Source organism: Corella eumyota, chromosome 7 (assembly GCF_963082875.1).
Source record: "Corella eumyota chromosome 7, kaCorEumy4.1, whole genome shotgun sequence".
Classification (NCBI taxonomy): domain Eukaryota; kingdom Metazoa; phylum Chordata; class Ascidiacea; order Phlebobranchia; family Corellidae; genus Corella; species Corella eumyota.
This window is the reverse complement of record NC_137496.1, coordinates 1,139,749-1,153,250: the sequence shown is the minus strand read 5'-3', so window position 1 is coordinate 1,153,250 and position 13,502 is coordinate 1,139,749. Positions and strand designations below refer to the sequence as shown.

Here is a 13,502-nt window from a genome sequence, read left to right as displayed (position 1 = left end):
TTAGCGAACTCGCTGTGCTACTTTGTATCACGCACTATATGTAAGGTTGGCCTACCTGCTTGGCTTTATTAACCGCACTGTAATATAATCCTTACACACCTAAATAACGTGGCCCAAACTTGTAATATAATTTCACGAAGTACTTGCTATAATATACAGTTTTGTCAACTTAAAAAGGCCGCGGAACCCACGCTTGACTAGACAACATCGCAATTAAGCCTACGCCACTTATAATAATAAAACTCGGCCTGGCTACTTTGGCTTGCCGTTGGCGATCTATCCAAATATTCTATAACTACGTGATTATAAGTGGAGCGTATTGAAGGATAGCTCTTCAAATTATCTTTCATTATAGACATAAGAAATACTATTAACTGACTTAAAGTGGTTAATTCAAGATTAAACTATTTCGATAACTCGACTGGTACAATTTCTGTAAAACAATAAAATTTAAAACCCTTTCTTTGCTGTTAACGATTTAAAAACAACTTTTCTTTGTGTCGAATTCTCAGGGAATCATTTTCCTTTTGCAGCTTGAGATCAGGTTTTAACCGCTTAGCCGATAAATATTTACCTTAAGGACCCAGGACTTTACTACCTATTCACAATCGTACCGACTTTCGGCTCCGTTGCGCAGAGGTCTCAACTGGTGTTTAATGGAATGCTTTGTGACGTAACAACACACGACTGTGACCCAACAATTGTTGTTGGTAAGATAGTTGTTTTTTGTGGATGACTTCGGCCCGCGCTACGCTAAACTAATTGACAACAAACTTCACTGGTCAGTTTATTTAAGGTTGGATGCGCGACAATACGGCGTGGAATTTACGATTGGGGCAGCCCTGTTACTTTGTTTACAAATCAACTGTTAAATAGTTATCCGCTTTGATATCACTGGCTATTAACATTTATATAAAATAAGGCTTAGAGGACGATATATTTACAAATGTATGTCAAATTTGTAGTCCTGCTAAGTCAAAAAAACTGCCGTTTTTTGTACGTGGGTAAATTATGTTAAGAGTTGCGACTATATCACAACAACTAAAATCGATTAATCACAACAACGTAACTAAATTTGGTAAATATTAACACTTGGTAAAGGAAATTTAATTGTAATATTGAATACGATTACAGGTTACCAAAAAAAATGATGCTGAATGTATAAGTGGCATTGTATTTCGTTTACGTGGAACTACCGCAGTTGCGTATTGAGTTTGCAGAACACGGTATTTAGTGTCACGGAAACAATTTCAAAAATTGAATTTCTGACAAGCAATTAAATGTTATTACACCATATTCAAAACCAAATTAATTTGAAGTGTTGTGTGGGCTTTGTGGAGGAAGTTTTACAAGAATTCCTTTTAAAAAATTATAATTTTTACAATTCAAAGAAAAAAAAAATATATTGTAATAAATATGTCAAAAATATTTGATTATATATAGAAATTTGGCATTAAAAGGGGTTCAAAATATGCCTATTACTTCATAACTCAACACTCTATCAATAAAATTGCGATTTCAAGCTGTTTTTCTTTGTCATATTTATTCTTTCATCTGCTCAGGCCGCGGTATTTGATCTCATTAACTCTTTTACAACGAAAGGGCACAAATCTAGCTTCAATTTCGTAAGCAAAACACAATTAAGGTTTGTATAGAGTTTAAGTAAATACACCGAGTCAACCAGGACAAAGTTTCAACAAAATAACTTGTGATTTTAATCATTAACTTTGCTCTGTTATACTGCTAATATAGTTTGTTGCAAACTTTTATTTAACTGTTAGGTTAATAGTTACTCCTTTAAAAAAATTTTTTTGTTCAGTTTAAATACGAAACTTATTATGAATTATTATTGTATATATGTAGTGAGTGCAAAGTTAGCTAAACTGGTGATATAAGTTAGACTTGTGTGTATACAGTTCATGCCTATATTTTATATCAACAGATTATTATAGAAAATTTGATTTTAAGTGATTAAAAATGACTGACAACAACGCATATGAGAATGAGGAACAGAGTACCTCGTTTACTGTTCCTATGGCTAAGATATCAACATCAGATCCACCTTCTTACTCAGGTAATATTTATAGTTTTTACGATGACTTACCAATATTTAAAGCTTGGTTTATAAAAGGGGTTTAATTTATTTTTTTAGGAGGAAATTTACATATCTGGGGCATATTTATTTATTGCTTAAAATTAAATTACTTTTTTGAAACATACAAAACGTATACACCTGTTCTTTCTTTGTACAAAGCTGTAATTACTAAATGTATTAATACAAACTTTAATTCATTTTTTTAGGAGATGATGCAAGTCCTGATACAGTGACCATTCCCGTTGTTAGTGATTTAACTGATCCTATTATTCCGAAACCATATGCAGGTATTACTAAGCATACAGCCTTGCAACATATAAACAAATACCTAAAACTAAATCTGACTCTTTGTATACATATAATATGAATACTGGAACAAACTCTCGCGCGCATCTCAAAAAGTTTACATAAAACCTAATATATTTGTTAAACTAATAGTTATTTTACTTTTTTAAAGGGATGCCGAAAGAGGTCTTGCTGCATTACTCCAGGCAAAAGAAGTTTGTATGGGCGCGTAACATCCTAACTGGTTTGGTTATATTAACAATTTTAACCTTACTATCTCTGGTCATTGCCTTGATCGCAATTTCTCCAGCTTGTCAGGAATTCTGGCAGATCAGTCCAATCTATCAAGTCTATCCAAAGTCGTTCCTAGATACGGATAATGACGGAATTGGTGATATTCAAGGTATTAAGTTTTACCAAAACGCACAATCAAGTTTCTTTATACAATTCAATATTCACAAAATTTTATTTTCGTTAGTGTATTGTGTAATTTTCATTTTTCATGTTCTGGAAGCTGTATAAAATGCATTTAAACAAAGATATACTGATTACAGGGATTGAACAAAAACTTGGATATCTGTCCGACGATCTTGGCGTTCAAAACGTTTGGTTAAACCCAATATACAAATCTCCACAAGTGGATAACGGATATGACGTAGAAGACTATCGCGCGATCGACCCCATATTTGGAACAATGACAGACATGGACAATCTGATAACTTCAATGCACGATAAAGGTTGGAACGCCTATAAAATTTATTAGAAATGTTTGCTTTTTTTTAGGAGATGATGCAAGTTTATTTGAGCATTGTGTTTACATATTGACTTTAGTGTTTAAGTTTGGGTGAAATGGCCATTAACAAACAATTCACATAGGCTTGTTTAATGTACATTACAAACATTAAACACCTGTTAATAATTAAAAAAAACTTCGAACAAGTTTTAAACTTCCAATATATTTAAAATCACTTCGGAAAACCATTGCACCGTGTACGGTCCTAAATTTTTCTGAAAATCGTAAATGACAAGTCATTCACATAACTCTTGCTTTTGTCACAGGCATGGCGATTATTATGGACTTCATACCCAACCATACAAGCGACAAACACGAATGGTTTCTGGCTAGCTCTGATCCAAGTCACGTGAACTACGAGAAGTACAAAGACTATTACGTTTGGGTGGATGGCACTGCAGGAACTCCTCCAAATAACTGGGTATAAAGTTAACGTTTCTATAGTATGACCTAAACCTATTTGTACTATATATAAGTGTACAAAAATCAACTTTACAGATATAATAAAGTAACATTTGTTACACTGACACAGTCTTATCTTGCCTTTAAAAGTTTATATATTATTGACTTACATTTGTTGAGTACTTGAATCTTTAAGCCGAAATCGCCTACTCTAAAATATAATTGTAAAACCTGATAAATTGGTTTACATTGACATTTGTAAAAGTAAGTACTTTAACTTCACCAATTCTTGCAGCAAAGTGTGTTTGGTGGAAGTGCTTGGACTTGGAATAGTGCTCGTAATCAATATTACTACCACGCCTTTTATAAAGAACAACCCGATCTCAATTGCAGAAATGAACAAATCTTAATCGAATTGGATGTAAGAAAAAAATCTTTAAAGCTTAAGTCTGCTAAATAATAAATTATGTAAATTTCTAAAACTAAATAAAAAACTTAATTTTAATAAATTTAGAATTTTAAATATTTTTGTTTATTTATTTTTGTATTCAGAATGTTTTGAGATTCTGGTTGGACAAAGGAGTTGACGGTTTCAGAGTTGATGCAGTCGCGTTTTTATTGGAGGAGAAACATTTAAGAGACAATCCTTTAAAAGATCCAGGCCTACCAGTAAGCAAACATTTCTTGTAATTACAATTCTGTTTCTTTCTGTTAGGTTTAAATTAGGTGAAACATGAGAGAATACAACTTGCTTTTTTTTAGTCAAGCCAAGCGTTATTAGACATTCTATGTAACTTAAAATCAGGAATTTGGTTTACTAATTCAAGTTTTTCTTTAAGGAATCATATGAAAATATGTATCCTGACTATACCCAGAATATTGAAATTCATGACGTCATTCCAAGATGGAGGGGGATTCTAGATTCCTACAGCACAGAGCCAGGAGTAGACAAGTAAGTTAAATGATAGGAATGAACTAGCATATAAAACAAAGTTGTAAATGTTGAAAATCAATATGTTAGCCAAGAATGAGGCAAGATCATTTGGTCAAATATGCACCAAACTTGTGAAAGTAAATATACTAAAGCTTAATGAACGAATACATTTTGTGTGCGAGTAAACTATTGCGGACAACATCAGATAAAAGACGCGGTTATATTACAATAAAATACCAACCGTAGGCCTGGCTATCGACAAGCCAGTACATTCTAATAGTTTTAATACATGGCGCTGTCAATTCAATTATAAAACTAAAAATGTGTAAATTTGTTTAGATTTATGCAAACTGAAGTCTACGACGACGACATCAACGAGGTGATGCGTTACTATGGCAATGCTTACGTGTACGAGGCCGATTACCCGATGAACTTTGGGTTGATTGAAATAACCGATTGGACGGCGACTAACGTGAAAAATAGCGTGCTAGAGTGGATGCAAAGTATGCCAAGCGGGAAGTGGCCCAACTGGGTGGTGGGTATATTGACATAATTTATAATTATGTTTAAAGAGTTTATTTATTTTCAATTAAAATCCCGAGGAATAAAAATTTGGTTTCTGACACCATTTGTTGTTTTAAGGAATTATAACCCTCTAGCACCATCTAGCGGTAACACTTTTCTTGTTATAGTTGGGAAACCACGATAATTCACGTCTAGCAACCAGAGTTGGAAAAGCAGAAGCAGTTGGGGCAAGTTTTTTGACTCTGACTTTATCTGGAACTCCAGGGATTTACTACGGCGAAGAGATAGGAATGGAAGACACAACTTTAACTGTAAGATAAATAGAATACTAATACTTTTGTTCATGAAGTAACTTTGCATGAAGAATTATTTTATAAAAATTTAACCTGGTCAGATTCTAAACATAAAGAAACTTTTGTGGTAATTTCGAATAACATCGGTTGGATATAACTTTGTAATTAACTTGTAGAGTTTTGGTAAATATATCACCAAGTTAAAGAGTATTTTTTAAAAAGAATTTATGTGTTTTTGTTCGTTTAGAGCCCTGCAGATTTCAGAGATCCTGAACGAACTCCAATGCAGTGGAACTTAGAAGAGAATGCCGGTTTTTGTACAGATTGCACTCCTTGGTTGCCTGTCAACCAGAACTACGTCTCATCTGACATAAATGTTGAAGTATGTCAAGCTTTTATGTTATTAAAAATGTCGTTACTTTGGTATATTTAAGTTATTTGTTGTATATAAAAAAACAGTAAGTATTACGTTTCATAGAAACTGCAATTTTATACAAACATTTCGAACTTATCCTGCTCATTTCAATACACATATTTTGCATACAAAAAAGTGCTCTTATCATTAAATTAAATTCTACATCATATTACTTACATTGTTAGAGCCAGCTTGCTGACCAAGCCTCCCTACTTCGAATCTACAAACGTCTCATCTCCCTTCGTTCAGATAACGCATTTGCAAGAGGATGGCTTTGTATGCTCCCTGATATTCCAGGCAGCGAAGACACCATCATGTAAGAAAAAATTCACTAACCCATCATTTATAAAGAGATTAGACATAATCAAATTTCATGATTTTGTTATTCATTCTAAAAAATCATAAATATTTTAAATATTATTAAGTTTTTTCATTTAATATACAAATATAACTTTATAAATATTTCAGATACGTCCGAGAAATCAGCGGTGCTGACTCAAAAATGATTATTATCAACTTTGGAAGCTCAAATACCTTCAATCTCCAATCTCTTTACCCTATACTGCCCACTCACGGTAGCATTTTAGTGTCTTCTGATATGGAAAAAGATAACACCCTTCTCAGCTTTAATGCAGTTGACCTGCAACCTAACGAGGCAATGGTTGTTAATTTTAACCCAGGAAGTCACATGTTTAGCAAGCTTAGTGCTATGCAGGGCTTGTGCTTTAACCCTTTGCAAATTTGTGTCAATGGTTTAGGACTTTTACAAGTCTGTTAAATATAAAATTTTAACTCTTATAATTAAATATAATATAATCGTACGTATACTTAAAATATCATATTAATAAAATTTAATTTTTACCAATAATACTTGCCGTTAGTGGGCAGGCGTGATCAAGTTTAAACAAGTTAGAAATCATGTACTTTATGACCCTTTTAGTATAAAGAACATTTGGATGCATTAATGTGTATGATACGTTAAGGACATTTGGAACAAAGAAATACTTGTTTAATTTGCAAATTTTCTTTCTGCTTTTTAACAATTTATATTCTCCATAACTATTATGTATTACTAACTCCCTATGACTACATTTTAAACAATAAGTAAGTCAGTGTAAGTTAATATATAGAAGTATAACCTATATTAATATATTGTAATAACACTTGTTGAAGTGCATTTTAGTAAACATGTTATTTACACTACTTGGGTCACGCTAATTTCTAATTTTCACGCTAAAAAAAGCGAACGATGACATTTAGACAAAGATCAAGCATAAAAATTCAATTAATCTTCATTAACTGACAGATCAAGAAGAGCATTTATATATATAAAAAGAAAAACTTGGTGTTTGTAATTTTGTGTTGCGATAAATCTGTTGTAATCTTACAAATTTCACCAAGATCTGACGAGATTTGATCTTATGTACCGCCCTGTACCATGACAAAAATATTTACGCATGCGGTCGGCCCAGCTTTTAGTGCATTGTGATTGCACACCTATCAACAGATACGGCTTTCGCCTTGTAAATCTTGTGATATTTGTTATGGGCCGTGTTATCTTATCCCTTACAAGAGTTTTGGCGGTGAGATATGATCAAAAACTACACGAAATTTGCGTCAATAATATAGCGCCTATAAATGGCTTCTATAGAAAACTACTGAACGCGATAAACGTTGCGGTTTCTTGCAAATACTCCGCGCTTAGCGAGCGTTTAATCCACATTTTCCTAAACACGAAAACATGTGTTACAACCGAGGTTAAACGGGTGGCATTTAAGGTGTGACCAACACAATTAAAAACCCGAGTCATGTAGAACAAGTGTTTTGACACGTTTTTTACACAAATTTGACTTTTGTTAACCAACACATAAAATAAATTTAACAATAAAATTTAGAAATAAATTAACAGTCATAATACCAAAGTCAAAATGTATTTAACATGTATAAAAAAAACACAAAAAAAACTTAAACCCTCTACTGACGATGTTTATTTTTTGTAATATTAAATACAACGTAAATGCAAGCCTGTCGTTTTTAAAGAGTTAATTTTAAAAAAATTAGCGCTTTTAATACAAAAACTTATTTATAATTTACCAGAATTTAAAAATCTTAAAACAAAACCAAATTTTCTCAATAAAAATACACAATAGCCCCTTTAAAAAACACATATATTTTATTTTTTTGCGACTATATTTTTTTATAACTTTTTGAAATATAATGATGCAGCAAGTATAATTGATTGACAGCTTAAACCCCGCCCTATCGCCTACGTCAAATTGTTTAGAATTTTCTAATCATCGCGTTTAGTTTATACAATAAATGTAGAGGATCAATTTACAATGTAGTTATCAGCTATCTAACTAAACAGATCGGGTTACATGATCAAATGACTTAACAAAATAAACCAAAAACAATAAACCAGTTCATAATAATGTTATACGTAAACAGATCTATCCAAGCAAAATTTGTTTTCCCGAAAAGTGTTTTTTTTTTCAATTTAAAATATGTAAAAATTTAGGAATAAATTACATTTTTTACACTATTTAAATTTAAAGAAAATTTGGACAAGATAACGCCCATCTTAACTGTGATTGGTTAATAACATATCAAAATTTATGTTTCAAATCACGAAGAATTGCAAACTATTTTAAAAGAACTTTCACATATCAAACAGAATGATTAATTTGGAAGTGACCAAAATTTATTTTCTTTGCAATTATTAACATGCGAAGTCCCTTGACACATCATATTTTAATAGATTTAAAAAACCCAAGAGCTTGTTTCACGTTGCGTAATTATAACAACACTGCATCTGATTGAACTTTAACTTATTTTGGACTTACCGATGACACAGATTACGATGGTTTCCGTACAAGCATCTTTGGACCCTGGATCTTCAAAAATATGTTTTCGTCGGATGCTTATACATCGCGCTTAATTTACCCATCATAGATAGGATCGAAACGATCATTGAATTGACCTATTATATGCGCTAGTTAAGTCCTGAACCCGCGTGTGCCATAAAATTGGAGAAGATAAGAGATAATAATGCTTGTACATACACTATGTTATGCTTTTCCGCTCTAGGGCATCCTAATTTGATCTCATTTCGGAACAGTAACGCCCAGATTGAAGGTATACGTCATTGCGATCCTATTAATTTAATAGAGCGTTTACTTTGCGGGTTTGTGTTTGGGCAAATTTGAAATCTGACCCCGTATGCGCGTAACACGATATTGAATGTTATGCTATAGTTAGACATAACCGCGAAAGCTTAAGGAGAGGACTTAAACGGAGCGAAATGATTACTAACCGAGATCCGGGACCCGATAAGCGACCGTCAATCTGTGTGGAATTCGCTACGACACGATAGATTACAGTCGAATTTCTGCTCTGATAAGATCCCATAATTTGAAATCGATTGCACTTTGCCTTGGTCGCTTTATAGGCGATCAAAGATAAAGCAAAGCGTGCAAAAATTATCAAAAACATAAATATTATTCCGTATTTCATTTTAACCAATAAACAGAATTGTTTTTACACTTGCTGAAATTGTATTTAATTATAGCCACTCCTGTCGCCAAGCGGCAGTATTGAGCAGTCTTCATAAAATATATTTTTCCTAAGGCTTTAATTACTTAAATAATGCCATTAAATTATTATTAAAAAACTTAAATTTAAAGGTTAATATATTTCTACATATATTGTTTAGGCTAATCTATCCATCCAGCTGTATTCGTAAATTACAAAGCAGATTAAATGGTGCAACAACATACCAACTTCATATTCTTCCTAGAATTCGATTTAGTGTCGTTGAAACAATAAACAGATTAAAAACTTATTAAAATCGTATTTACTGTGTGGTAAATATTGTGAATATTATCCACAAATATCACGAGGTATTACAAGTGTTGTTCACGACATATAACAAATGAAATTAATTTGATTTTTGACATATAGTTTGACCTTTCATTTGAGGTTACGCCACGAAATATTTTTATACAAAGTTTTTTAGTATTTTGTAAACAATGTATTATGAAAAAGAAATGAAGTTATGCTTTATTAAATTCCTTTACGTAATTGTTTATTTTTCTAATTTCTTATGTTTTTATTAGCCTCGAAGTTTTGGAATGTTCCGCACGAATACACTAACCAATGCGTTTATTTTCACAAGCTAAATCGCAACAATTTCAAACCAAATCACGGAAAATTTGCTTCGAAATCCACCGGTCCTTATACCCTATAATAAAAACAAATGAAACCATTTAAAAATCCTGATTACGCATGTTGTGTTAACTCGTAATATTTCGGCAAAATCGTTTGTTGAAGTGTTATAATCAAGCCAAGAAACATACCAAATAGAAAGGTAATTCTCGTTGTTTTAGGTTGAAAATTTAACCGTTTCATGTACCTGCTAAGCCTGCGTCATACCCAACCTTAAGAGGTTTAGTAGAGCACTCAATTCATAATCATATTAAGCGATATAGCGACCTCTTATAATTGTAATAACAAGTTATTCTCTACTTAAGTTATAACGTGGATGCTTGGAGGGTGCTCTGGTGGGTTGACAGGTGTGGAGTCTTATACCGGGGCAGGTGCAAAAACTTTCACAAATTGTGCGGCAATTTGATGTTTAGTTTCGATTGCTTGGGTTGTTGTTATATTAAGAAAAATACAACTTTAAATAAATAAAAAGTTTGGTTATGTATGAGAGTATATCGCAATACATAAAACCGAAAGATTTTGCAAACCTTTCGACTAAGTTTTGAATGCATCGGTTGGTTATTATTTTCATAAAAATACAACCAAATATTTCAAAAAAAAATACATTTCTTTGGTTGGAAAATTTGGTTAAACATTTACATTTAAATATCATATAATAAAACATATGTTTAGAAAAATAAATAAATAAAAATAAAAAATTTTTGCCAGACTTTTAACTGAATTAAGAATGTAATGGTTTGTTATTGTATGAATGAAAAAATTGACAAAATATTTTAAACAGGTATTTTTCTTGGTCGGAATATTCCGTTATGTAAGAATGTGATTTGAATTAAACGTTAGGCAACATTCAACGCTCTATGATATTCAATAGATTTTATTGTTTTGTAATTCCATTACATAGAGGGTGTAATCTAATTATCATGTTATACCTATTTGTGTGGCATTTTTGCCACCTCTAACTTTTAAACAAAATTATTTGACCAATTTTGCCCGAATATTATGATTTCTCGCTTCGACTAACTTGTAAGACATTGAAAATTGACAGATTCGATGACAGGCATATGAATAATACAACATAACGGTTTATTTTTAGAGCAGTTTGTTACTGACAATATAGCTCTAACTTTTTGTTTGTTAATGGCAGTTTGTTATGCGTTACCAAACAGGGTCTACATTGAATCGTATTGAGTAAAAAAGTCCGTATTTTTGTAAGTGTTTCGTTCAACCTTTCTTCACCGTGTTTTTATTCGCGTTCCACGACCCTTATCCAATGATCTACAACAGCCTTATAATAATCATTTAATTATGGTTAGAGCAACCGGGTGGCATTGCTTTATTATTACGTTTAATTTAACGCCATTCTGCGCCTCACCAACTTTTCAGCAACGGTAAAATAATTACGTCATCACACAAAGGAGCATGTTAATTTTCCACTTCTATAATAGCAACGTGTGTGCTTGATTAACTGTTAACATGTTGTTGTATTTGTTCTGTTTACTTTGGGTAAATGTTAACATATGTTTTGGTCTAATAATAAATTAATTATAAATCAGGGTGGGGGTTATAATTGCTTGATTACTGAAGTTGAATAACTTTAATTTCGTAGCGGCATTTTTATTTAATTTTACAAATCAATATTAACCTTTTACTTTATAATTTAATAAGTTTTTTATTTTTTTAGTTATGTAATGAGAAATATAACCTATTACTAGTTATAGAGATACATCAACACTTAATTTTATATTCCGCTAGACGGCAGTCTGTAGCAGTAAATTATAACAAAAATTAAACTTACCCAAGGTATCGTTATAAAAAATTTAAAAAAATGGAAAAATTTTTTACAAAATGGTCAACTTTGCCTTAAACTATGTTTATGTTTGTATTTAGCTATTTAAAATTTTTAATATTTGTTTTTTAATATGTACTACTACGTGCTACGCTATTCTTTCCTGTGTTGTACTGTATGTCGAATAAAAAAACTTTTGCTAAAAAAAAAAAAAAAAAAAAAAAAAAAAAACCCAAGGTTTAGCGACATTTGCATTTGGAAGAGGTTGGTTGCAATTTCCACATTTCCGAAATGTTTATCTGAAAATATTTTTAGACTTAAGTCAACTTAATTTTTCTAAACAAAAAATAATAATTTATAAAAAAATGAGGTCCCTTACTGTTTTTCTTTCAAGTATGGATTGATTAAAACTAACGAATTTGTCCAAACAAGTCAACCAATCAAAATAATTAGAATTGTATGTTAACACTCTAAGTCTGATTTAGGTTAAAAAACCATTTTTTTTACAAAACAAAATTTTAATATTTACGAAAAGTATAACAAATTTTTGTCACGTGACCATCAAGTAATTGAGCAGAAATTTGCGGTATTCAAAATAAAGTCACTTATACTGCAACAAAGTAATTATTTTCGTTTACTATTAGAGTTTAAATGTTTATTGAAAAAATTGTAGAGTTATATTGCATTACTTCAGTTAAATAGTATAAACGAAGCAATATATATACCTGCTATTGTCAAAACCAACAGTCTAGTCTATTACAATGTTGACTTAGAATTGACAGATAATCGTTACCTAACATTGATCAAAACTCCTTTGTTTGGTCCTTAGAAATATTGATGGGCGATCTTTAGCGAGCGAAATTGTTTGGTTATTTTAGCTTGAGAGAAACCTTATTCAGTTTACTCAAAGGGAAATTTGTTTGTAAAGCAAATCGTAGCAGGTATTGTTGTATTGAATCTCCTACCAGTTAACTCGCGGCTTCTGTTCGGTTAGACAAGACTGCTGACATGTGTACCTAAGTAGCACGATAGTTAGTTATACTTGGGACCGTTTATATAGATATTACGACCCGTTTGAATAGGAACAATGAACCCAATGGGGCCATAGCGACTTTTGTTCTGCCACTATGTTAATATTATTCTTTGGTACAGGTCGTTTTTGAAGTTAATTGATGCTGATTTCAAACATAAAATCTACTATTCATTACACAGACAATTTTGTTTTGTTAAATCACTTTGTTAAGTTTTTAAACCAGTAAGTAACAAACCCGTTACGTTTTCCAGTGTATTCTTTATATGTCCCTCCCCGAGATTCAAACAGGTCGTTATTTTATTGAGCGCATTTGTTTAGGAAATCTTTCAAATTGTGTTATGAAACAAAATCCCATTAGCCGTCATCATACAACAAGCGACGAGCAAATTTGTTTTCATATTCGGGCGCGAAAATAAATTCTTCACCTCATTATTATCACTCGTAAGGTGGGTGGTTCGTCGTAGTGCATTGTGGCAATCGCTGTTTGATAAACACGCGTTTGCTTCTCAATCCATAAGCGCTACGTTGTCGCTGACGGTTATTGGTACTTCCGTATCAAAAACAAACAAATAAGCGCCCGAATTTTAATGTGTTTATTTGTTAACGGGTGATAGAAATAAAGTTGCTAAGTTGAACGGTTTACACGATCCGAGTATTATGAGCAACTCGCCCGAATCATAACATGACATACAAGATTGAGGCGTTATGCACCATTTA

The 13,502-nt window shown here is 31.9% G+C and overlaps 1 protein-coding gene across 1 annotated transcript; it reads left to right on the top strand.

The window, feature by feature from the left end:
* Positions 1-2,554: 2,554 nt before the first annotated feature.
* Positions 2,555-6,520, top strand: LOC145759220 (amino acid transporter heavy chain SLC3A1-like). Its single transcript, XM_082572993.1, has 11 exons — positions 2,555-2,783; positions 2,935-3,117; positions 3,440-3,594; positions 3,871-3,996; positions 4,128-4,244; positions 4,415-4,527; positions 4,849-5,044; positions 5,202-5,345; positions 5,575-5,709; positions 5,928-6,058; positions 6,211-6,520. Exons 1-11 carry the CDS (start codon positions 2,555-2,557, stop codon positions 6,518-6,520), a joined length of 1,839 nt encoding a protein of 612 aa, XP_082429119.1.
* The last annotated feature ends 6,982 nt before the right edge of the window (positions 6,521-13,502 follow it).